The 25,856-nt window shown below is 34.8% G+C and overlaps 1 protein-coding gene across 2 annotated transcripts; it reads right to left on the bottom strand.

Annotated features, from left to right (window-relative positions):
- Positions 1 to 19,691: 19,691 nt before the first annotated feature.
- Positions 19,692 to 22,538, bottom strand: LOC136209462 (protein PHR1-LIKE 2-like). 2 transcript variants are annotated; one of them, XM_066000930.1, is made up of 6 exons: positions 22,101 to 22,538; positions 21,185 to 21,258; positions 21,016 to 21,070; positions 20,741 to 20,816; positions 20,596 to 20,665; positions 19,692 to 20,289 (listed from the first exon to the last, which is right to left on the bottom strand). In XM_066000930.1, exons 1-6 carry the CDS (start codon positions 22,339 to 22,341, stop codon positions 19,864 to 19,866), a joined length of 942 nt encoding a protein of 313 aa, XP_065857002.1. In that variant the 5' UTR covers positions 22,342 to 22,538; the 3' UTR covers positions 19,692 to 19,863. The 2 variants fall into 2 exon arrangements, with proteins under 2 accessions (XP_065857002.1, XP_065857001.1); XM_066000929.1 differs by having other exon boundaries at positions 21,185 to 21,261; positions 22,101 to 22,536.
- Between the last annotated feature and the right edge of the window lie 3,318 nt (positions 22,539 to 25,856).

Consider the following 25,856-nt stretch of genomic DNA (forward strand, 5'->3'; position numbering starts at 1 on the left):
TCATTTTTGACGTATCAGCGTTCAGTGACTAAGATATCGACCAAGTTGGATTGTCCTTTCGGGATAACTCGTCTTTTGTTCTTTCGTGAGACACATTAGTTCGGGTTTTGACTCCCTTTGAGCGCATCTCAGTTTTTAGACATGGTACGAGTTATTCTTCTAGTCCCATCGTTCGTTATTGTCAATGACTCGTTTCCTTTTGTTCACGCGGGTTCGTGTCTCGATTTTTGGATTACAACGGGATCTTTTGGATCTATCGAGAGACGTAACCACGTGTTTATTTAGTGATGGAATCACTTTTGGATTTTATTTTAGGGAACGGACTCATCGCGTAACGCGTTTGTTCTTAGCGTCGAGGATCCGTTTGCTCATTTTAGCTACGTGAAAAGACGGCGAGTCTTATTTTGAGCGCACGGTAACCTTTCGGCTAGCAACAGTTCGTTGTTCTTCCCAATCCTACGGGATATATCATCTTAGTGTGGTTATAGAAAACCAACCTTTCGTTAAATCGCGTGTTTGTTCGAAGCGAGGATATCACCGTTTTCTTTCCTTTAGGCGCGAATTTAAGCAAACACGTACATCGGGCCATATTTCTTGCAGTTTTGGTAACGGTCGAAATGATCGAGTCGTTAGTCAAAACCCGCAGTCTCGTCCATATGGCGCAATTATATGGTTTGGCTTAATTCGGCCTCGAGATTTTAAACGGGGTATACACTCGTTCGAGGCACGTATTCAACGGCATTGGTTTATTTTCTTTAACTACTTGCGGGATTAACATATATCGTAGATTCAGAATGATTTTGGTCGTTTAGTTCATTTTTGTCTTTTTATTTTCTTAGTCGCCTTTTGCGAACACGTCCATTTCTCTTAAGAATGACACAAGGCATAACGTAAGAGCTCGTCTTTTATTCGGAAGGGACGGGCTACTTATGCGAAACTTTTCACGTTACAACAAGGTCATTCGAAACAGAAATGTTCTTCGTTTTCGTTTCGTCGTGATCTCGTTTTATCCCAATTTATCTAAAGAATGTGAATAACGGCTACCGTTAATATAGTCTTTTGTATCGAAATGTAACTATCCTTAACACCGAACCGATTCATACTAATACGTGCTTACGTCATAACGTATTTCCTGAACACGTGCCTTCGTCGGGACACCGAAAGGGACAAGGCGGGTCACACATGTTCATACATACGAGATAACTAAGTCGTCTTTAGTTCAAATCGTTTCGATGTTTTAGGGTAATTAGTATGTCGATTCATGAGTATATATTAACGCATCGTCTCATTTTCTTTACATACTTTAGGATTAGACACGTATCATGGCGGTTTGAAAACACGAACTGATTCTTTTATCACATCAAAAATAGTAACGGGTGATCCTATGGAAACTTCTAAGGCTACTATATGCTGACACGGCTGACCGCGGGACCTCACAGGACCGCACAGATTCGCCCCTAACGAATGGATGGGGACCCTCTGGCGCCTTACTGTAAGGGGGAACTTACGCTAGCCTCTTTCGAGCGACGAATGGACTCTCGCTAGAGGTTTCGCGGAAATTACCCAAAGGGTTTGCAATAATGCACATGAATGCATACGAAAAGAAGTAAAATGATCCGTCCCCGTTAAGGGCTTAATACACGCCTTTCGGAATCAAATTTCTCGCTTCCCCAGCAGAGTCGCCACTTGTTAGAGGAGGTGCCGCGGCCTAATCTCCCGGGCGGACCGGGGGGTGGACAACCTCATGGCGACGTAAGCAGTGATTGGCGCCGAAAGCAACCAATCGTGGAATCAAGCTGCTCGGTAGGACCGGAGCTCGGAGATATGGAAGAGTTGCCACCCACGAATGGGAAAATGAACACCGATCCCTTGCGGGAGACCAGTGTGGGTTCGGGAAACTTAGGTACGAGCCGAGAAGGCTAGCTCCTTTCCGGGGAAAGGCTACTAGGCACCCCGACATCGCCCGGTTATGAACCACCGGCCTCCTACTCAGCATGTTAGGCGATAACGGACTAATTGTATACTTCTTTAAGTTTAAAATTCATTTGAAACCCTTTTCTTTCTCTTTTTAGAAACCATTTTGAGCATATATTATTGAAAAGCCACATCAGTAAAGAATCACCTATTTATGTTTATACATACACAGATAGGGGGGGGGGAAGAAGTGATTTATTTACAACCGTATTTAAATGTTATGTTGTGTGTTTATTCTACGCTGACTTATTTCCCCAAAACGAGTTTATTTACATGGTTCGCACCTTAATCGCCGTTGGAACGATTTAGGTGCGTTTTAAAACCCCGTTTGATGAAGCTTACCCGAATCGCCGTTGGAACGACTCGAGTAATTGAAAACGTTAAAGTAAAAGCCTTTTAATAAGAAAACGTGGTTAAACATACAAGTCAGTTTTATTTTGTACAAATTCATTAAGAAAGCGATTCAAAATCTCCATTATTAACAAAGAAAACGACTTTGATCACAATGTTCGCTTAATCCGTCGTTGGAACGGACTGAGGTTTTAAAACGTGGTGTTTTGAAGACGATTTGAAATATCAACGAAAACGACTCTATTTATCTACATTAGAAATCTAAGAAAAGCTCATTAGCTTAAATAATTTAATTGAAAAACTCTCTTTTTGTGATTTATTTTCCCCACTTATTTAATGGACTCTCTAACTATTATAATTACAATAAGACACTTATTTAAAGCAAGACTTATAATCAAACAAGGCCTATTTGAGACATGGACCCATGAATGGGCCAAAAGAATAAAGAAAATAGTTTAGACATATATATATATACATGTAAATAAAAAAGGAAGATATGAAAACCCAAAAATTAATATACGAGGACTAATAGATACTATATACTTATACTTTAAAAATGCTAAAACAATAAGTAAATCTTATGAATAAGAAAATAATATTTATCCCAAAAATAATTTCCTTCAATAACCAACAAAATAACCCAAATGTCCCCAAAACTATACATATATTTACATAATTAATATAGTTTAAATACCAAAAAAAAAATACCATATGCTAATATCTATCCATTATTTCTCAAAATATCAAGTAACTAATATTTAAACATAGCCTAAATTAATAAAAAGGAAATACATATATATATATATATTTATACTTATATTGTAAAATAGAATAAAAATGATATATAAACATTCTAAAATAAACATATATACTAAAGTTCTAAAATAATTTGAAAAACATGTATTACATAACTATATATATATATATATACCAAGGATTAAAAGCTTAAAAGTTAAGAAAAAGGGACCGGAATGGCATTTTTTACGTTTTGGCAGATTTACCGACGGAAAATCCGTCGGTAAACAGCCTTTAGTGACGGAATTGGCAAATTACAACAGCACTCCCGTATTTTCCAGATTTGTTCAAAAGCTTTAAATTAAATCTAATTCAATCGTTTTGGACTTCCGAACTACCAAAGATGGATCATAGTCGAAAACGGAAGTTCCTAAAACGATGTTTTTATTTTAAAACGTTATTTGGAAACCTCTTTTAAATTAAAAAAAAAAACTTATAATTACAACATTTTCGATACCCGAACTACCTTTTTATCGGATCACGGTTCGTATTGGGATATCCAAAACGAGGTTTTTATTTTAAAACAAAACCGAATTTTATTTAACACGAAACGAAAATTAAATAAATACGCTAACTAAATAAAACGTGATAAAATAAATAAATGACTAAAGGAATAAAAACTATAGCATAAAAAAATAAATAGTAGGAGAGAAATAAATTAAATAAAATAAAGAGTCTAGTCCTCGGATAATACCTTTGATTCGGTATCTGACAGTCGAAGCCGATTGATTCCACGAACCGCGAGCTCTCGATTTTAATAAAACTTTAGTAAAAATTGAACTTAGGAAATTTGGAATTTTTGAGAAAAAAAATATTTTTCTCAAAAAAAATCCACTCTCTCTCTCTAAAAATGTTTAGAGTGAGAAAGTTTTCCCTTTCACAAAAAGGCCTCCCCAAAGCCCTCCCATCTTCACCTTGGGATCCGTGCCCTTATATAGGGAAGCGGATCCCGGAACAATGGGCGACGCCCAAAAAAATTTGGGCGTCGCCCATTGTGGTTGGGCGGCCGCCCAACCTTGTTGGGCGGCCGCCCAACGCGAGGTTGGGCAGCCGCACCCAATCCTCGTCGGGTGTCCGCCCGACGCGTTGGGCGTTCGCCCGACGTGGTTGGGCGCCTGCCCGGCGACCCTCGGGGCATGCCCCGCGCCGTCGGACGTGTGCACTCCGTGGCCGCCGAGCGCGCGTTCCGCGCAGCCAGATGCTCGCACGTTGCGGCCGCCGAACGCGCGCCTCACGCTGCCAGGCACGTGCGCTCAACGGCCCACGAGGGCGCGCACCGCCAGCGGTCCCAGGCATTGCTCGGACGTCGAGAGTGTGCCACTCACGGTGCGTCCGACGGACGCCGCGCGCACGTCTCGAGCCGTCGAGCGGGCGTTCGACCATCGTCGTCCGCGTGCGGGATGCCGTTGCGCGCCCGCGTCGTGCCGTTAATTTTCCTCCGCTTATTATTCTTTATATATTTTTCAAAACTTCCGGAATCAATCGCTTCGACCGTCTTGTTTTCAGGTTTTCGTCACAGGTCCTCCGACTCGGTGTCTACACCTATTCCTAATGGAAAACTAATTAATAAAACCTATTCCTAATAAAAGGCTAATTAATAAAAAGCTTTCCTAATGAAAGACTAATTAATAAAAAGCTTTCCTAACGAAAGACTAATTAACAAAGAGCTATTCTAGTGGAAAAATAACTCTCCAATTATTATCTAATAAAAACTAATTTATCTTGGGGGATAAAATATAATTATTTAAATACAAAAAGCCCAAAGATAATCCCTAAAAATCTGCCAAAATATTCTGCATGACTTTTATTTGATTTTGATGCGCCGAGTGGGTCTCTGATTCTGATCCTTAAAAATCTCCACATTTATCTTTAAAAATCTGCACATAATCTCATAAAATATTATTTAGATAATTCACCCAAAATTAATTAATTATCCTACTAAAAATCCTTTTTAATTACCAAGTCAAATTTGATTTATTTTTGGTAGGTTAATTTCTTAATTTTGGGTACAGATAAAGCTCAAAATAACAAATAGAGATTAATTTATTAAAAGTGACAAAATATTTGACAAAAGTTAGGAATATTTAATAAAAAACTAAAAAGTAATTTAAAAACCTAAAATTGACAAAACAATAATAAATTGCTATTTAAAGTAAATAAAAAGGAAATAAAAGATACAAAATAGTCCCTAAAACCGTACTAAAAGATAGGGGTTTTTTGACCCCTATCAAACCTCCTCACACTTTAAAGTTTTACTTGTCCCTAAGTAAACTAAAAAACTAAACCCGTAATCACAAGCCAAGCTAGAAAACCTCCTAGTTTTACTAGGTGTCTGATACAATTTCGAGCATCTGTAATTACATGCATTCGGAAGTACAAAATAAAGACACGATATCCAAAAGCCGCATTTCAATTATCACAGGTCATATTTTTAAGAAAAAGAATACATGTTTAATTAAACGAGCTTAAGGGGATAGCTAAGTAAAACACCTCACCATAGGTAGTTCACTCGATTCACACAATTTTGGTGGCTAAAGTGTTTACTCTCGGCTTATGTTCTTGCTTAGGATTACGTTGACTTTGCACGTTCATCCGAGTTCCTCTACTATGCTACATGACTCCGATGATATCAAAAACAGCCTCGAATTGGGGTTGTAATGTGGTTAGAGGGTTAAAGGTACAACAAGGGTTAATAGTTTTAGCGCTAGAAAACAAAGTTAAAATGGCTTTAGCAAATATGAAGTGACTGAGCTTTTTATTCATTATTTTTTTCTTTAGACGTTTTGATTTTAAGAACTCGGGAATGAATTTCTCCCCTTTTTGTTCGTCTCTTTTCTTTTCTTTTTCTGTTTTTCTTTTTCTCTTTTTTTTTTCTTTTTCTGTTTTTCTTTTTCTGTTTTTTTTTTCTTTTTGGATAGTAATGCCCATTCACTTTTTAGCCTTTTGGCTTGCTACTATGATGCCATAAACAAAGATAAAGCGCTAGAAGAAAACAAGGGCTCAATGTGAGCTTTGCAAAAATTTGGGTTAGGTAACAAACCAAGTGATGGTTTGCAAAAAAATGGGTTAGAACGAAAGAAAAATCTACAAACTACAAAAATACATGCTCAAAGGGGCTTCCTAGAGTAGATGAAAAAGATAAAATAAGGTAAAGAAAATAGTTAATTCTAATGAGGCTGATTCATCGTTTAACATCTCAAATCATCGCATGTAGGTTCAACTCAGTATTAGGTGCAAAATCTGTAATCTTTCCACAAGTCAAAGCATTCACACAAAAATGTCAAGAAAAAGAGCTTTTTGATGTTCACTCTTAGGCTCAAATTCAACTCACAATTCTTTGGGTTTCAATTTTGTGCTTACTAGTTCTCCCCAAACTCAAGTTTAATATCACATGCCTTCAATTCTTAAGTTATCTACCTAAGAAATGATTTTGGCATTTCTTCAAAAGTAGGGTCTAAATGCAAACTTTAGCTCATGCTTTTACAGATATAAGGATTGTGTCCTACACCTAAACTAGTTGTCATGCAATCTTAGATTCGGTTTTCAGTCCTAAAGAAACAAATAACGAAACTTTAACTTCGGATAGAGTGTACAGTTCTTGGGATTATAACATACTAAAACAAATTAAAATAAAACAACGCGACACGAATTTTTATTTATTTATTTATTTATTTATTTAACTCCGTTCGGGATTTAAAAATCCCGAACTGTTGCTTATTTCGACCGAGCAGCAGTGCCCAGCAGCGGGCTGGGCGGCAGTGCCCACCGCGAGCTGGGTGGCAGTGCCCAGCTCGTCGAGCAACAGTGCCCAGCTCGCCGAGCTGGGCGGCAGTGCCCAGCTCGCCCGAGCTGGAGTGCCCAGCTCGGTGAGCTGGGCCTCCCGGGGCCAATTTTTTTTTTATTTTTTTTATTTTTTTTATTTTAAACCCGAACACTTAAAAAACGTAAAAGAAAACTAAACAACTAAACTAAAAGATCAATGTATAATCTAAATAAAATAAACCTGAAAAGTTTTATTAAAACTTGGGTTGCCTCCTAAGAAGCGCTGCGTTATAGTCGGTGAGCTCGACATAGAATTCCCGCCTAGGTGTATGCTGACATTCGCGTTAGGAATTCAAATTCCTGAATAAATAATCCGTACCTGCAAAACGGATTATCAGTTTCAAAGAATTTTAATGAAAACAAAGGATCAAATTTAAATAAATTATGAAAAAGTTTAGTTTGCTCCCTTTTTGATTCTCTAGGTAGATCAAAGAGAATGAAAATTTCTAGACATGAAGCAAATTCGAACTCTTCTATTTTTGGATTCTTCTCTAGAGGCTCAATTTCAACTTATCCTTCAATTAATATTGAAACTTTTGGTTTCTCATAATTAGGGATCAGTTCTTCATTGTTAATGGGAAAAGATATTACCTGATCAACCTGACCTACCAAATTGGGTTCTTTAATTGATTCGTCCGTGGTTGAATCAACTAGGATCCCTTTTTGTATGCATAAATTTTTAATTGAGGCATACAAATCGTCAGTTTGGTCTTCGTGAGTAGATAGGAAGTTAAGCAAATGCGTAACAGACTCCTTATTTCCATTGTTTCTAGCCATTTTCTCAAAAAAGAAGAATCATTAGAAATAACAATAAAAATTAAAAACAAATATTCACACAAAAAGTATAAAGAATTATATATAAACAAGTATCAACGATATAGACAAAGGATATTCACAAAAGAATGCCTAAACTAACAAATCGACCTTTGGTTCGATATTGCAGAAAAAATAAATCCCCGGCAATGGCGCCAAAAACTTGATGCGCCTCCCGTTGAGAAGACTCACTAAGGGATAAGTGTACTCCGTCGTTATCAAGTAATAAATCTGGAAAGTCCAGGTATCGAATCCACAGGACTTATTTACCACAAGTATCGAACTACTTGGTCTCAAGTGTTATCTAGGCTTTGGGGGTTTTGAGTTTGGTTTTGTTTAAGTTAATCTACTCCTAGTTGAATTATACTACTCCTAACTAAGTTATTCTAATTCTAGCTAAGTTATTCTACGTCTAATTAAATTACTCTACCCCTAATTAAGTTAAACTACTCCTAAGTGATCTTTCACTAGTGCAATTATCCGAAGGAGCATGGTATGAACAATAATAATGAAGATAGATTATTAGGTCTATTGATTAAAAACCTAATCTAAGTCACTTGTATTCAAGGCGATTAACCCTACTTACCCTCCTGAAGTTCCTAGTGCGTGATTCCCTTGTAAGGCCGAAACTAGGTCTAAGGCTCAGCAATTTGGGCTTAATCAATGTTATCGTCGTAATTTATAGCATTTTTAGTATTTAATTACTAGTTATTTTGTACCATTTTAATAAATTTTAATAATGGTTTTTGTATATTTTTTTCATTTTATGTATCTAAGCCAATTTGTGTGTTTTCTAGGCACTTTCGTAAGGTTTTCGGCACAAATAACCAAGTCGGGGCTTAAGGCGGCAATTCGGGAGTAAAAGGGACCAGAAAAAAGGAGTTTTAGTGACACCCAGCGTGCACTTCGTCGCGGATAGGTGCTGCAAGATAAAGTCCAATGGTTCACACTAGGACAAATTTGACACATTTTCGTATTTTCAACTTATCTCCCTCATACGGACTCGGATTGAGGCGATTCAAAATGCGTTGGAAAGCTAAGAGAAAGATGAACAAATGACTAATGATAATCATCTCCAAATTCGAAGTGCATCAGGCCCAGAAAATTATCCAAAGTTGATAAATATGTTGAAGCCTAAGATTCCTTTCACACCTTTACACATTTCAACTCCTAAATTATTAAAATCTTCCCCCATACTCTCTTAAATACTAAATTCAGATGATAAGGAGTGGGAGGCCATAAGGATGACTTGGTCTTTGGAATTATGTGTGCCATTTTACTATAAAATGAGACCTTAGGTGCCATTTGAAGACACACCAAGCTTAGGCTTAATTCTTCCCTCTATAATGTTATTTTGTTGATTCTTATCCTCAAGAATCAGTTGTTTGTGTTGTTCTTATTGTTGTTAGAGTGTTGTTTGTGCAAAAGTTCATCTAATAAAAGTAAGTTTCAAGTTACCGAAGAAGTTCGTTCGGTAATCGTCACTACGGTTTCTTCTAAACTTTAATCTCTTTTATTAATATGAACTCTATTATCTATCTTTATAAAATGTGTTTTAATCTAATGATGGGCTAAACCCCTCTTAACTAAGGCTAAAAGTGGATCTTAACCTTAATTATGTGGTAATTACGTTTAACCTATTTAAGTTATCTTTATCCTTTTGGAGAACTAACTTATGATTCTTAATACTTGTAGGAGATGGGCCAACTCTCTACTTGGATATAATTAATCGTTTATATTGACCGTGATTAAATTGATTAATCGAAATTCATAAGTTGGACCTAATGACCATTTAGTGTGGCTTATTGGTTTTCCAAGGTTTTTCATGAATCTTATTACAAATCTTTAATTTATTACTTGAGCCGGACCAAGGGAAAGTAATAAATCGAAGGTTTGGAAATAAGAAAACTTAATGCTTCTTTGGATTAATTACTTGAGCCGGACCAAGGGAAAGTAATTAATCGAAAGTTTAGAACTAATTACTCGAGCGGTTTTTCTTGAATCTTAAGTAATCACTTTAGCCGGACCAAGGTAAAGTAGGTTAAAAAGGTTTAGATTTAATCTTGTTACAAATCTTAGATTTATTACTTGAGCCGGACCAAGGGAAAGTAATAAATCGAAGGTTTGGAAATAAGAAAACTTAATGCTTCTCTTGATTAATTACTTGAGCCGGACCAAGGGAAAGTAATTAGTCGAGAGTTTAAAACCGATCTCGAGAACTATTAGTTAATAAGAAAAATCGCCATCTTAAAAAGGATAAAACAACTTAAAAGAGGTTAAGTGTTATTACCAAGCAAAGAGGTTAAGTGAAGCTAGAAGCCTTAGTTTCTTTTATTATAAGTAATCTCTCACTTAATTTGTGTAATTTTTATTTCATTTCTTGCTTAAGTCTTAGCTTGGTTGTCCAACAAACTCTACATTTTGGTTGTTTAAATAATAGATAGTAAGCAACGAGATTAGTACTTATAATCACCATCCTCATGGGAACGATACTCTACTTTCACTTTATTACTTGATACACGACTAAGGTACACTTGCCTTCACATGCACGTATACGTAAAACGCGCATCAAGTTTTTGGCGCCGTTGTCGGGGATGGTAGAATTGTAATATTAATCTAATTGAACTTCTATTAATTTAAACGTTTTTTTTTTTGTAAATATTTTGATCTTTTTCTTCACCTTTTTTTTTAATGGTTTTCAGCTCATTCTACTCAAATTGGGAGGACGAATATCAATATGATGGTCCAAATTCACCACAACATATCAGTGATGAAGAAAAAACTATTGAGGAACTAATGATTGATTTTATTTCTTCAAAAGAAATTCAACATGATAATTCATATACTTCCAAAAACTTGATGCGCGTTTTACGTATACGTGCATGTGAAGGCAAGTGTACCTTAGTCGTGTATCAAGTAATAAAGTGAAAGTAGAGTATCGTTCCCACGAGGATGGTGATTATAAGTACTAATCTCTTTGCTTACTATCTATTATTTAAACAACCAAAATGTAGAGTTTGTTGGACAATCAAGCTAAGACTTAAGCAAGAAATGAAATAAAAATTACACAAATTAAGTGAGAGATTACTTATAATAAAAGAAACTAAGGCTTCTAGCTTCACTTAACCTCTTTGCTTGGTAATAACACTTAACCTCTTTTAAGTTGTTTTATCCTTTTTAAGATGACGATTTTTCTTATTAACTAATAGTTCTCGAGATCGGTTCTAAACTCTCGACTAATTACTTTCCCTTGGTCCGGCTCAAGTAATTAATCAAGAGAAGCATTAAGTTTTCTTATTTCCAAACCTTCGATTTATTACTTTCCCTTGGTCCGGCTCAAGTAATAAATCTAAGATTTGTAACAAGATTAAATCTAAACCTTTTTAACCTACTTTACCTTGGTCCGGCTAAAGTGATTACTTAAGATTCAAGAAAAACCGCTCGAGTAATTAGTTCTAAACTTTCGATTAATTACTTTCCCTTGGTCCGGCTCAAGTAATTAATCCAAAGAAGCATTAAGTTTTCTTATTTCCAAACCTTCGATTTATTACTTTCCCTTGGTCCGGCTCAAGTAATAATTAAAGATTTGTAATAAGATTCATGAAAAACCTTGGAAAACCAATAAGCCACACTAAATGGTCATTAGGTCCAACTTATGAATTTCGATTAATCAATTTAATCACGGTCAATATAAACGATTAATTATATCCAAGTAGAGATTTGGCCCATCTCCTACAAGCATTAAGAATCATAAGTTAGTTCTCCAAAAGGATAAAGATAACTTAAATAGGTTAAACGTAATTACCACATAATTAAGGTTAAGATCCACTTTTAGCCTTAGTTAAGAGGGGTTTAGCCCATCATTAGATTAAAACACATTTTATAAAGATAGATAATAGAGTTCATATTAATAAAAGAGATTAAAGTTTAGAAGAAACCGTAGTGACGATTACCGAACGAACTTCTTCGGTAACTTGAAACTTACTTTTATTAGATGAACTTTTGCACAAACAACACTCTAACAACAATAAGAACAACACAAACAACTGATTCTTGAGGATAAGAATCAACAAAATAACATTATAGAGGGAAGAATTAAGCCTAAGCTTGGTGTGTCTTCAAATGGCACCTAAGGTCTCATTTTATAGTAAAATGGCACACATAATTCCAAAGATCAAGTCATCCTTATGGCCTCCCACTCCTTATCATCTGAATTTAGCATTTAAGAGAGTATGGGGGAAGATTTTAATAATTTAGGAGTTGAAATGTGTAAAGGTGTGAAAGGAATCTTAGGCTTCAACATATTTATCAACTTTGGATAATTTTCTGGGCCTGATGCACTTCGAATTTGGAGATGATTATCATTAGTCATTTGTTCATCTTTCTCTTAGCTTTCCAACGCATTTTGAATCGTCTCAATCCGAGTCCGTATGAGGGAGATAAGTTGAAAATACGAAAATGTGTCAAATCTGTCCTAGTGTGAACAATTGGACTTTATCTTGCAGCACCTATCCGCGACGAAGTGCACGCTGGGTGTCACTAAAACTCCTTTTTTCTGGTCCCTTTTACTCCCGAGTTGCCGCCTTAAGCCCCGACTTGGTTATTTGTGCCGAAAACCTTACGAAAGTGCCTAGAAAACATACAAATTGGCTTAGATACATAAAATGAAGAAAATATACAAAAACCATTATTAAAATTTATTAAAATGGTACAAAATAACTAGTAATTAAATACTAAAAATGCTATAAATTACGACGATAACAACACCCCCAAACTTAAGCTTTGCTTGTCCTCAAGCAAAGAAAAGCTGAAAACAAAATTTCTCGTCGAATAAGTTAACGTAAAGACATGAATTATTTTAATCGAAAATGAGCAAAAATTCTATATTCAAATCTCGGACTATTTCTTTGGATAAAATGATTTGTTTTTACACCCTTATTTTCCAAACGGACATTTTTCATTGTGTTGAATAAAATTGAACCAATTTAAACACCTCGCATGGAAGTCACTCTTACGCTCAAGTGTTTAGGGCATCAAATGTTCGCTCAAATCCGATAAAAACACTAACTATTAAAAATTTGCATGGTCATCCAAATCGTTACCAAACGCGACCGACTATAAACACGATCAAAAGGTCTTTAACGGGTTGTAACGTTGGTTGAAGGTAAAAGTGTGGAGAAGAGGAGATTTTATGGGTAGATAAATTCACGGGTAATTATTTGATAGATTCACAAAAGAGATTTTGTCTTTCGGTAATTCAGAATTTTTGTAACGGAAATCTCTCTTTTATTTTTATTTATATATATGATATATATTTTTTTATTCTTTTATTTTTTGACTTTATATATATATTTATATCAATATGAATTTTATTTATAATGTATATATAGAGAATAAGAAATATATGAAAATAGAGAGGTATAACCGTTATATATCGATGAAAGTGTTTGTCTGAATTTCGTAATTATTGTGAATCATCATCTCAAGCATATTGGTTACTAATTGCCCATAAATTTAGGGGGAATAAAAATGGTATTTATGAAGGGAATGCGGCTTGTAACGTGGTGAAATGAATGGAATGTCTAGGCTCGAAGGGGTGAACGACGGAGAATGTGTTTAAGGTGGGCTATCATTTTGAGTTTGAAATGTGGGGGCAAAACAAGGAAGGCCTTAATCATGTCGTGTTTTGAGCTAGACGCGTGAGGTTTTGACCGGTATTTGATGCAAATTCTCAAGTTTCGTGTAATTATGGAACACTCTTGAGAAAAAAATGAAGCATTAGTGAATGCTTTTTAAATTAGGCTCAAAAACTCACATTGGAATGATAATGTGTGCCAATTAACTCAATTTTATTCCTCAAAATGTAAATGTCAATTTGTTAAATACTGAGTGTAAAAAAAAAATTACGTATTCAAAATAGTCCAAAATTTGTTTACAAAATTTAAGATTTTCAAATAAAATTTCATCCTATCAAAATTTAAATTTTATTCTAGACAATTTTTTTTTTTATTTTTTTGATTTTCTTGTTTGATTGAAGCAAAACTTTAGAACGGGGTTTTTATTCAAAATTATTTAACAAACAAAAAACATCCACTTAAAAGCTAAATAAAAATTAACAAAAAATAAAATAAAATAAAAGAGCAAAATAAAGATAGTAAAAATAAATGTACAAAATAACACAAAATTAAAATTAAACGTACATCACACGATTAAAACAAAAGTATGAAAATAGTAATTATTGGAAATAAAAATAACGTACTATCTTTTACTCCCATCCCCTATTAGTGTAGCGTTTAGTCCCGAAATGCGAAATAACACTAAAGCAAAAAGTAAAGGATAGAAGGATTCCCTGTAAATTGGTGGAATTGGGATGAATTTGTGGTAGAAAGGAGTTGTTTTGGTGGAGCGGATTGGAGGTGAAATCGGTGAATTCCGTCGAGGGAGTTGCCGGAAAATGGCTTGAGAAGTTGAGAGACGGAGTTGGTTACTGCAGAAAATAAAACTAAAACGGTCAGTAATGGAGAAATATTGGATTAAATGGGTAATTAACCCTAAATCACCACCTCGTCGAGGTCGGGATATACCTCGACGAGGTGAGGAGTTCCAGGAGGTTCCCAACCTCCTGGAACATATGCATCTCGTCGAAGCAAGTGGTGCTTCGACGAGGTGCACCTGCAACCTCAAAAAAAAGGATATATTTCATATTTCTCAACTTTCCCCTAGGCTAACTTTGGTTTTGATTTTTATTATTTTTTGGTTTTTGATTTTTTTTTCTTTTATTAACTATATTTATATACATATGTAAATAATAAATCTTAGACACAAATTTCTTTTCGTTTCTTTTTCTTTTGTTTGTTATCTTATTTATCTTTTTTTTATTTTTTTTTTCTTAATTTTTTTTATTATATATATAAAGCTAAAAAAAAATAAACGAAAAGTTAGAAATATCGGGTTGCCTCCCGATAAGCGCTAAATTTAAAGTCGTTTAGCTCGACTTATACTTTTCTTTTTATGTGAACGCATGGAGTCGTATGAGGAATCCAAATTCTTTAATAAAAATCCTGTAAATGCACATTGGATTATCAGATGGATGATAATTAAATAAAATCCACGACATAAATTTAAAAAAGTAATGTACGAGTTTCGATTTCTCCCTTTTTGACTCGTGTTGCAAGTCATATAATACATAAAATTCTTGAGTCGGGGTTATCTCGAACTCCTCTATCGTAGATTTTTTGACCAAAATTTTCAACTCTTCACTTTTGGTCGAACGGTCACTATTCTCCACTAATATCGGCTCCAAAAATTTATTATCATGTTGAGGCTCATCTAAGATAAATACTTCAATCTGATCATTTGAATCAAACTTTCAAGGCGATTAACCCTACTTACCCTCCTGAAGTTCCTAGTGCGTGATTCCCTTGTAAGGCCGAAACTAGGTTTAAGGCTCAGCAATTTGGGCTTAATCAACTAAGAGGTCGTCAATCTCCTAGGCTCTGATTAGGTCAGATTCAGCTCGCAATATATGCCTACTAGATTTTGGGGCTTTTGAATGAGTTAAACCAATTGAATAAAGCGTAAGACAAAGATTAAACAAGTAATCATAGAACAAAATAAGAGCTAAAATATTATTAAAGGCGAAGAAAAATGTCACAGGATACAATTAGCCTAGGATTCATAGACTGTATCAAAGAGTACAAACAAGAAAAGATAAAAGGAGATACGAAAATCTCTTTCAGGGAACCTGTCTACTCTGCAGCCGGCTTTCTAGGTCTTAAGGACGGACCTTGAATATTCCTCGGTGAGCGGAGCTTCGAAGGTGCTTCAATGGAGGTTGAAGGAGATGGAGGAGGTGGAGAGAAATCTTCAAGGGTGAAGGCTAAGGTAAATTTACAATAATGAAAGGTGACAATAATTCCTAACAAATGGAACTATTTATAATGAAAAAACTAAAACCTATTCCTAATGGAAAACTAATTAATAAAACATATTCCTAATAAAAAGCTAATTATAAAAAGTTTCCTAATGAAAGACTAACTAATAAAAAGCTTTTCTAACGAAAGACTAATTAACAAAAAACTATTCTAATGGAAAAATAACTCTCCAATTATTATCTAATAAAAACTAATTTATCTTTGCGGATAAAATATAATTATTTAAATACAAAAAGCCCAAAAATAATCCCTAAAAATCTGCCAAAATATTCTGCATGACTTTTATTTGATTTTGATGCGCCGAGTGGGTCTCTGATTCTGATCCTTAAAAATCTCCACATTTATCTCTAAAAATCTGCACATAATCTCATAAAATATTATTTAGATAATTCACCCAAAATTAATTAATTATCCTACCAAAACTCCTTTTTAATTACCAAGTCAAATTTGATTTATTTTTGATAGGTTAATTTCTTAATTTTGGGTACAGATAAAGCTCAAAATAACAAATAGAGATTAATTTATTAAAAGTGACAAAATATTTGACAAAAGTTAGGAATATTTAATAAAAAGCTAAAAAGTAATTTAAAAACCTAAAATTGACAAAACAATAATAAATTGCTATTTAAAGTAAATAAAAAGGAAATAAAAGATATAAAATAGTCCCTAAAACCGTACTAAAAGATAGGGGTTTTTGATCCCTATCACCTAGCAGGACGCCAGGCGTGGGGAGTGTTGTCATGGGAGGAGGATCAAGTAATGCGGGGACGCGGGGCGCCACCATTAACACGCGGGGCGTGGATAGCAATCTCGAGCAGGAAGTTTTCCAGAAGGTCAAACACGCGGGGCGTACGCCTTGGGCGCCACGCCAGATTCCCGTCCACAGAGCCATCAAACTCAGGAGCCTAATGACGCGGGGCGTATTCCGCAGGACGCCACGCGTAATGAGTACGAGCAAGCACCTCCAAGTTCAGGAGCGCATCTACGCGGGGCGTACTTGTCCAGGAGAATACTTCTCCTCCAAGTTCTCACCTTGAGGGGACCAATTTCTGTTACTCTTTATTTACTGTTTTGCCATCACCCTCTTATTACTAAACTGCCATGGACTCTCCTATTTTCCTATCATACCCTTGTGCACATGTTTTGACCAAAACCCTATTCATGGGCTTTTGGTCTTTTCCCTTCTTATTTGGGAGAGTATTTAAGCTCCCCTCTTTGATGGATTTAAACAATAGCCTCCGTTGAGAGCTTGGATTTTCATATCCTTTGGTTAACTCAACCTTCAAGTCTAACGTGAGAAGATCAGATTATTTATTGGTTTACAATCTTCAGTCGATTTCAATCTACATCACCCAAACAAAGTCTTTTTTCATGAAGTTTTTGTTTTCCAATGAGAAGCTAGAAAGTCGTTCAGGCTCGAGTGCATAGAAGAGTCATCTGGTTCTTTTGCTTTTTTTAGTGTTACGTAACAATTGATCTTCATTCTCTGTGATCAACACTGTCAGCTTGGAGTCGTCTAGGTTTTCCATCAATTGAAATAACATAAAAAAAAAATTCAACAATATTTAATCAAGAAAAAGAAAAGCAAAAAATAACTAAAAACTAAAAGCGAGATGTAATGATCACAAATTTAAATGCTGAATTATATTACCGAGTAATTATTTATATGAATTTTGTTTACAACAAATTATCATATTGCTAGAATTTCCATACATACATTGGAAGGCCCAAAGATTAATTTTTTTCTATTTATGTAGGTATATACTTTTGAGTGTCACTTTGCTTAGTTTTTAATAAAAATAAAAATAATTAGAAAAACCAGAATGAAGACATCCTCCTCCGGCCATTTAACGGAATCTACCTTTGGAAATATTCCGTTATAAACAAAAAAAAAGAATTTGTTTTTATCTAAATATGATTGCAAAGTGTTTGTTTTTATTCCATTTCATTCCTTTCACAAAAATTAAAAAAAATTAATTAATTAATCAGCAACTCCACCAAGTTGGGAATGACCTTCGAATTCATCTTCTTATTATAATTATATGACATCTGTTCATCTCTCCATTCCTTAAATTTCTTTAATATCTCTTCCTCCATTTTATGCACGTCTTTTTCCTTCAAAGATGTTATGTTATTTATATATTGATATATGATATAAATATAAAAACTAATAATCATATCAAATAAACTTGCAAAGAAAGCCTAATATTATGACCAGATTATTTTCGAGACTGATGCTAAAATCGTAGTTGAGGTTATTTTTTCCACTACGAGGGACCTGACAGAATTTGAAAATGTGATTGTAGAAACGAAATCCATTCTACTTTTGTGTCCAAGCTTTTCTGTGGTTTTTGTTTCAAGAGATGTTCGATCCTATGCTAATTTTTTCATTCATTATTTGTTTACTGTAATTATTAGGAACAGTCTAATTAGAATGTCCCTGACAGTTTTTAATAAAATTTATGAACTTCTCTTTCAAAAAAAACTTGCAAAGCTAGCTAATTATTTCTATAAAATGTACAATCGTGTCTAACAGAATTTCAATTTCCCAAGTAATAAAGATTGTTTGATCAATTGGGTCCAATTTTGATTGGGCCAATTTCGAGTTTAAAACAGGCCTTTAACACAAGTATGTGACTGAGGCCGGCGCTGCTTTGAACATTAAAGCCGGTCATTCATTGGAGAGGCCGGCCAGCAATCACAGAAACCAATATTTTCACAATTCTTGTACCGGTGATGGAAAATTATAGATAGTGAGTGTTCCAATTAACCAAGATAGCTTATAAGCTATTCGAGTTTGGCTCAATCAAAACTTGACTCAATAAGGCTGGATTCGAGACATTAACAAACCAAATATGAATTTCTTTAAGTTTGGTTCGAAAGCTTATAAATAAATTCGATTATATTTTTAGTTACTACAATCATGGATTCTAACTCTTAAATAATCATAACTCACAAAAGTCAAAAAAAAAAAAAAACGTTTAATGATTGCTTTAAGGCTTTGTGTAATCCAGAAATTGGAAATTCAAAATTCAAAATAGAAAACTTAAAAACTAATGCTCATAAGCCACTATACCAATAACAAAACCATCCGTAATATATGAGTTTCTTCTCTTCTCTAACAACTTAAAAATTGTTACTTTTCTTAGAGCTCGGCCATCATAGTTGTTTGTTTGTTTTAATATATAAGCTTGATCAAAGCTAGACTCATAATACTAAACCTATTCAGGCTCGATCTGGATTCGGTTCGTAAAACCCCTAACTCTAATCATATGGATGCTTATTTGAAAGTTTTGGAATGTCTTTATCCTAATCAATGGAGTTTTTCAATGGAGTTTTTCGTTGCGCAATGGGTGCTCAAACCCCCTCCTGATCAGAATCTACTCATACCAAACTATATCACTTGGATTTTATGTATGAGTCAACTACAGGTAAAGCTACCCTCCTGATCAGAATCTGCTCATACCAAACTATATCACTTGGATTTTATGTATGAGTCAACTACAGGTAAAGCTATAATCGAGTCGAGTGGAGCCAAACTTTAACCTGTTCATGCTTGGCTTATTAGGAAATTAACAAGAGCTCTTTTGTGAGCAACTCGTGAATTTTTATCATGAACTTCGCTCATTAATTATGTTATTTGAAATTTCTTTAATATAAAATTTCATAGTTTTTAAACCTAGAAAATTAAAGTTTACACAAAACTACGTTGTTTTACATTTTCTTTTTTATAAAACTTCTTACTATTAAATAAATAATGGAACCAAATTTACTCACAAGCCTGTTCATGAACATTATAATCAAACTAGTTTATAAACCTATAACCAAGCCTGCACGCAAGCCTTGGAGTCGAGTTTCACCGTGCTCAAACTCAGCTCGTTTATAAGCCGACCAGATCGAGCTTTTACAGCCCTAACTACAGAAGATATCTAACCTGAAAAGGCAGTGTGCTTTTTGAAAAATGAAAAACAAGTTGCAAAAAGATGGAGACGAGTCGAGTCATAAGCAAAATGTCCATGCAGCAACAATTTAATTTACAATCTAAGGTCATTTCCACTACTCTTATCAACACAGTTAGTTGACATGTTCGCAATACTATTTGTACACTTGGAACTTGAAATTTTAACCATGAGATCAACTACCTCATAAAAACTGAACATACCAACTTTCAGTTTCAGCTCCATATGCCGTACCCAGTTATGCCATGGGGATCACCCCAAACCATAGATGCTGTCACTGGCTCCATACTTGCTATCTGTTTCTTACTTCCAGCTGTAGATCCTTCCAGAGTCACCCCTCCGGGACTCTCATTCGAAGTTAGGCAACTTTCTGTCGAACAATCAGCTCCTTGGTGATGCAGACTAGATGGCGTTTCTTCTTGCCCATGCAAGTCTCCTGCTGCTTCTGTTTCAGTTTGTAAGGAGTAAAAGCCGAGTGGGTCAATGGAGACTCTGGGAGTCTTTGTCCCTAAACCCTTCTGGCTGTCTATGTCCATAAATGTACCTCCAAGAAATTGATCAGCAAGCATCTTACAAGCCCTCTCAAGCATCGCCAAATATCTCCGTTCTGCATCCTGACGAATTTGCACATGTTTCTCTGCCTACATATCAAGGTGGGAGGGAAGATCAGCTAGCTTGAGTCAGGATCTTGCCAAAATGAAAGAAATTCAAAGCCAAATCCAATTTTTTTATAATTATCTTGTTGAAAAAGATGAAGGTTTTGTTAATTATCAAAGAAAGTTTTTGTCAGTGTTGAAGCTTGATTCGGCATTTATCGGAAAAAAGGTTACCCAGAGGACCATAATTATCAGATATATCCAATGTGCCCAACCTGGAGATTATACTACACGGAAAACATTCTAAAATCAGACAGGAAGTATAAATCATTCCAAAATGAGAAGATTCACCTCAACTTGGAGATATAATTTACTTTGGACTTCCATTTGTACTCTTAATGCCTCCTTGACTTCATAACCCCTAAACATGACATTTGTATATTTAGCAGCTCCGCACATCAGAGAATTTTTAGGGAAGGAAGAAAAATTTCCTTACTCATTCATATCAGAAGAATCATCTGGAGAAGCATTATTGCTGCTGGGATTTTCTACCAAGTACGAGCCAGGCAATCCTTCCATAAAAACGCGGGGAAAGTCAATTCGGATAAAACAGAAAAGAAAAAAGACATTCTATTTAGATTTTAGGTTTCCAATCATATGATATTTTTTTTTATCAGTGTCCAAATCAGAATCTTAGATTGATGAAGAAGCAAAATTATGTTGATGCTATCATACACTGTGAAGGAACAGAATGAATATTGCAGGACCTACCGTCTTTTGCAACTTCACTCATATCCTTCCCTGATTGCTTACCCAATCTGTATTTCTGCAATACATAAGAAACATACACATTGACAACTAAAAAAACGTTCCATTTCAACCAACATTAGAATAACTAATAGCATGATATGAGGAAAATTACACAACAATGACATAATACCTGGAGGTGACTCTTCAAATGGAAGAGAGTAAGTCCTTTTACGTTCATTGTTCGCATGATGGCCTTCGGTGTAGCTTCTGCATGAAAGTACTTTCCAGTGAACTAGTAGTCTAAAAATAAATAATAATTAAGACATAAGCAATTTAAGCTTGTTCACATGTATATCAACGTAAGTTGTTCCACCTGCCGAGTCAACAAGTATACGTTCAAATTTACCAGTAAAGAAACAGGGTAACCCAAGTTTGATAAGACTCTGCGTATCTTTCTCCATATCTAACTGGAGGAAGAAAGTGTGATTAATTTGTAAAATTCTTTCTATCTCTCTTTCTTTCTAGAAAATAAGGTAAGGCCAACTGATGTTGAACCAAGTTTCAAGCTAGGAACAACAAGAAGTGTGAAGAGATGTGTTGCTTCTCAACATCATGAAGTTTTGCACGCAAATTGACCACATAAATTGCTTTTGGAAATACGGAAGTAAAAGCTAGAACTCAGATGAAAACACGAGAATAAAAGAAAAGGACTGAAGGAACGAAAATAATGTGAAGAGTTTGATGAGAGAGCTCAGAGATTTCTGTAAAAAGGAGTTCTAACCACTCTATACAAAGTTCGGGACGTTCCTAAACTTGAAGAACTTTAAAGCAAGCATAAGCAGTGTTGGTGAACATTGTGTATGTGCAGATAACCGTATATCTCCCCTAAAAACAAAACATGCTAGTACGAATCAAACAAAACATAGCTTGGAATATATAAATACACAATCAATAAGGAAATGTAAATAGAGAATTCCAAAAAATCTATCTTCAAAGTGGATAAAGAGATACACAAACAATAACAGTAAACAGGAAAAAAAAAAAGCTTAAAACAAATTTCATAGCAAAACAAAGAGAATGCAAGGAGGAAAAAGGGAAGCACAGACTATTGGCACCACCAAGCTGAGCAACGGCGTCGACGAAGCGTTCGTGAAGATCGGCAGTCCAACGGAGACGAGGTTTGGGATCGGAAGTGAGAACAAGGCATGGCTCTCCAGCTCCAATTGTTTGAGTATCAGGAGTATGAGTGTGGTTTGCCATTTGAAGTTGCATGTCTTCCTGGTGACCTACAATCCCAAGAGCAGGCCCAGCACCGCCGTGGTAGGGTTGAATCGGTCTCTGGAACATGGGATTAGGAAGAAGAAAACCTCACCTGCGACACCCCGCCACCACCGCCAACCGAGCTGACAACAATTTCACGATTCCCAGTTCCCAAAGACGACGAAGAACACCCCACCGTTCACTCAAATTTGACTCCACCACTTGCTTAAGCTTAGGTTATAAAAGGGAACACTTTCCACCCCCAACAAAACAATCCAAGCTCCAAAGCCAGCTTTTTTACTTTCTTGACCCTCTATATCTTTTCAATCTTATTTGGATTAAATTACACTTTTGGCCCCTTAAGGTTCTTACTTTTTTATAGCCTTTAAATTTTAAAATTGGATGCAAAACTCTCTAAATTTTATTATTTACTACTCCTTCCATTCTCAAATAAGTGTTGTTTTACAATTTTCACACAAATTAAGAAACATAATTAATATGCACTTAAATTAATAAATTTACATAAATTAACTAAATAAAAATTCTCTCTCCTATAATGATTGGAGAAGAAACTTTGAAAGATTAAAAAACATATAAATCAAGACAAAATTTAAATGCTTAGACCAAAAAACTATACTAAATTTTATTGAAAAACGAAAACGACACTTAAAAAAGAATAAAAACAATTATCTAAAACGACACTTATTTGAGAATGGAGGGAGTACCATAAAAGTCATTAAATTTTAAATCTTTATTGTAGATCTGATTCGATTAATATTATAAATAATTTTAATTCTTCAATTTTTTTTTTCTAATTCATTTAACAAGTAATTTTAATTTTCGAATCCATTTAGATGCATGTTGTCCTGGTTTAGTTATCTTCAAATCTTTTACTTTTATATAGAAGGTAAAAGATAAAATTTAGGGATTTTTTTTTTGTTTGTCTAATTTGAAGTTTAGGGAACATAAAGTAAGGTGCCTTCTATGCTTATTTTGGGGGCGTTTGGTTACTCATTTTCAGGTTCCTTTTGCCTTTTCACTTCAAAAAAGAGAGTTTCAAGTGTTTGGCTAATGATCTCTTGTTTGTCTTTCACAATTGAAAAGCAGCATTAAGTATTTGGTTAGTGATTTCATGTTTGCCTTTTTACACCCGAAAAGCAATCTTTTACAAAAGCAGAGAATCTCTGCTTTTTGGAAAAGCTGCTTTTTCCAACAGCAAATAGCAAATCGTAATAGTAACATCAAACCGTAACAGCAAAAAGCAAACCGTAACAGTAAATAGTAAACAACAACAGCAAATAGTAGGTAAAACAAACGGGCCCTTTGTTTTTGACAAAGTAAACTTTACTTTGTTTTTTCTACTATTGGATGAGCTTACTTTGTCAAAATTCATCACCATCCAATGGTAGAAAAAACAAAATAAGGCTTACTTTATCAAAAACAAAGTAAGCATAACCTAACCCCATAAAGTAATATCAAAGCTAAAATATCATGGATATAATTTATTTATTTCATTTGGACCTAATCCAGAACTTGTTTATAATAGTAGATTGACTTTTTGAACTTTGCAAATGTCTCACCAGCTCCTTAAATTTGCTTATTTGTATCACCGGCTCTCTAAACTTGTCCATAAAAATTTATTAGCTTCCTAAACTTTGTAAATGTCTCACCAACTCCCTAAACTTATTTATTCCGTAACAACTAAATGCAACAATCATAATACTAACTCAGATTAAGGTGCAAAAATACCCATAACGTTTTGGGTCAGAAGTAATTTTACCCTAGCGTCTAAAATGATGCAATTTTACCCCTAACATTAGTAGTCAAAAGCAAATTTATAAAGTTGGTGAATTTTTTGATTTTTTTTATCCAATTCGTACAAAAGTCAGTATATTTTTTTTATTTTTTTTACATCCCAACATATGTTTGTGAGTTGTTATTGATAAAATGACGCATGTGTGAAGTGTAGATGACAAGATTCATGACCGATAAGACAGTTTGATGAATTATTTCTCAAATTAACTTAATTTATCAACGTTAGGGGTAAAATTGCTCTTGGCTTCCAGTGTTAGGGGTAAAATTATACATTTTTAGACGTTAGGGGTAAAATTACTCCTGACCCATAGGGGTTTTGCACCTTAATCCGAGTTAGTATTATGGTTTTTGTATTTAGTTGTTACAGAATAAGCAAGTTTATGGAGCTGGTGAGACACTTACAAAGTTCAGGAAGCTAATCAATTTTTATGGACAAGTTTAGGAAGCTGGTGATACAAAATAAGCAAGTTTAGGGAGCTGGTGAGGCACTTCCAAAGTTCAGAGAGTCAATCTATTATTATGGACAAATTCAGAGAGCTGGCGATGTATTAAACCTTTTATTTGTATATAAATACAAAAGTAAATGTTCTTCCGGTTTTTGTAAAGATATTTTAATGGAACAAAAAGGTAAAACGTTTTTAACTCCTAACAGCATTTCCAAGAGATTCTTAGTGCACTCTTTAAAAATAATATAAACAATTGACTCTTAGTGATTTAAGAGTTGTTAAAACATATTATCTCCAACAATACTCCTTATATTCACTCTTTATTTATTATTTTATCATTAAAATTGTTAATTTTGTTGTTATATTTATTAATAGTGAGAGGCGAGAGACTCCTCAATAATAAATTAATAATAAAAAAATGAATTAAGAGGCACTAAGAGGTGGAGATATGCTCTCTATTAATAGAAATGATCGATAGGCTCTTAGTAATTTGAGAAGTCACTAAGAGATCGTTGGAGCTGATTTTTCATTCTCTCTCCTCAAATTTTAACTTAAGAGCCAATTTAAGAGGCTGTTGGAGATGCTCTAAGGAGAAAATTTACAATATGCGATCCATTAAAAAGTTGACACATGTTAAAATCTATTACAAGTAATTAAATGTAAAAAAATTAAAAACACTTTAATTTCTTCTCTCCTCACAATCTATTCTCCGTCCTTTTCTTTTTGCATCTGCATCTGTAGGAGAAGATCTGGGCAAAAGAGATTTCTCTCTCTTTTCAAATCCACACTGCGTCAGCGGCATTCAAAAGTATAAGGTTGGTTCTCCCGACTGGTCATCATCACTTTTCCATCATTTTCTTTTTGCATCTGCTTCTATAGGAGAATATCTAAGCAAGAGAGGTTTTTCTGTCTCCCTTTGAGAACCATACTGTGTCTGCGGGCATACAAGAATTTATTGATTGGTTCTCCCCGGCGGTCGCCATCACTCGTCCGTTTGATCTCCAACTGCTCGGACGGCGAAGCAAGAAGAATAAGATTTTTCAATGATGACTATCAATATTGGGCATTTCTAACTTAGATAGTTATCTTAGGGTAAATTTCATCAATGGTGTACAACATTTGCCCTATTTCACACTTTGGTGTACAATCTTCAATTTGTCTCATTAAATATGTACGAACTTATAGGTGACCTCCCAAAATGGTATACAGCAGGTAAAAATGACCGGTCAACTTGAAACCAACGTGCCACGTCAACAGTTTGACCGGTCAAAAAGTTAAAATTTAACCCTCCAATATTAAATTACTTTTATACCCTTTTCTTTATCCTTTCCCTCTCTCTTT

The sequence above is a fragment of the Euphorbia lathyris genome, chromosome 10 (assembly GCF_963576675.1).
Source record: "Euphorbia lathyris chromosome 10, ddEupLath1.1, whole genome shotgun sequence".
Taxonomy (NCBI): Eukaryota; Viridiplantae; Streptophyta; class Magnoliopsida; order Malpighiales; family Euphorbiaceae; genus Euphorbia; species Euphorbia lathyris.

Excerpts from the sequence above, each read along its gene's own strand:
- LOC136209462 (XM_066000929.1), bottom strand. The coding sequence starts at position 22,341 with ATGTTCCAGAGACCGATTCAACCCTACCACGGCGGTGCTGGGCCTGCT. Across the intron at positions 21,262-22,100 it reads TCAGCTTGGTGGTGCCAATA|AAGCTACACCGAAGGCCATC; the intron begins GTCTGTGCTTCC and ends ACTTTCATGCAG. Across the intron at positions 20,290-20,595 it reads AATTATATCTCCAAGTTGAG|GCAGAGAAACATGTGCAAAT; the intron begins GTGAATCTTCTC and ends CTTGATATGTAG.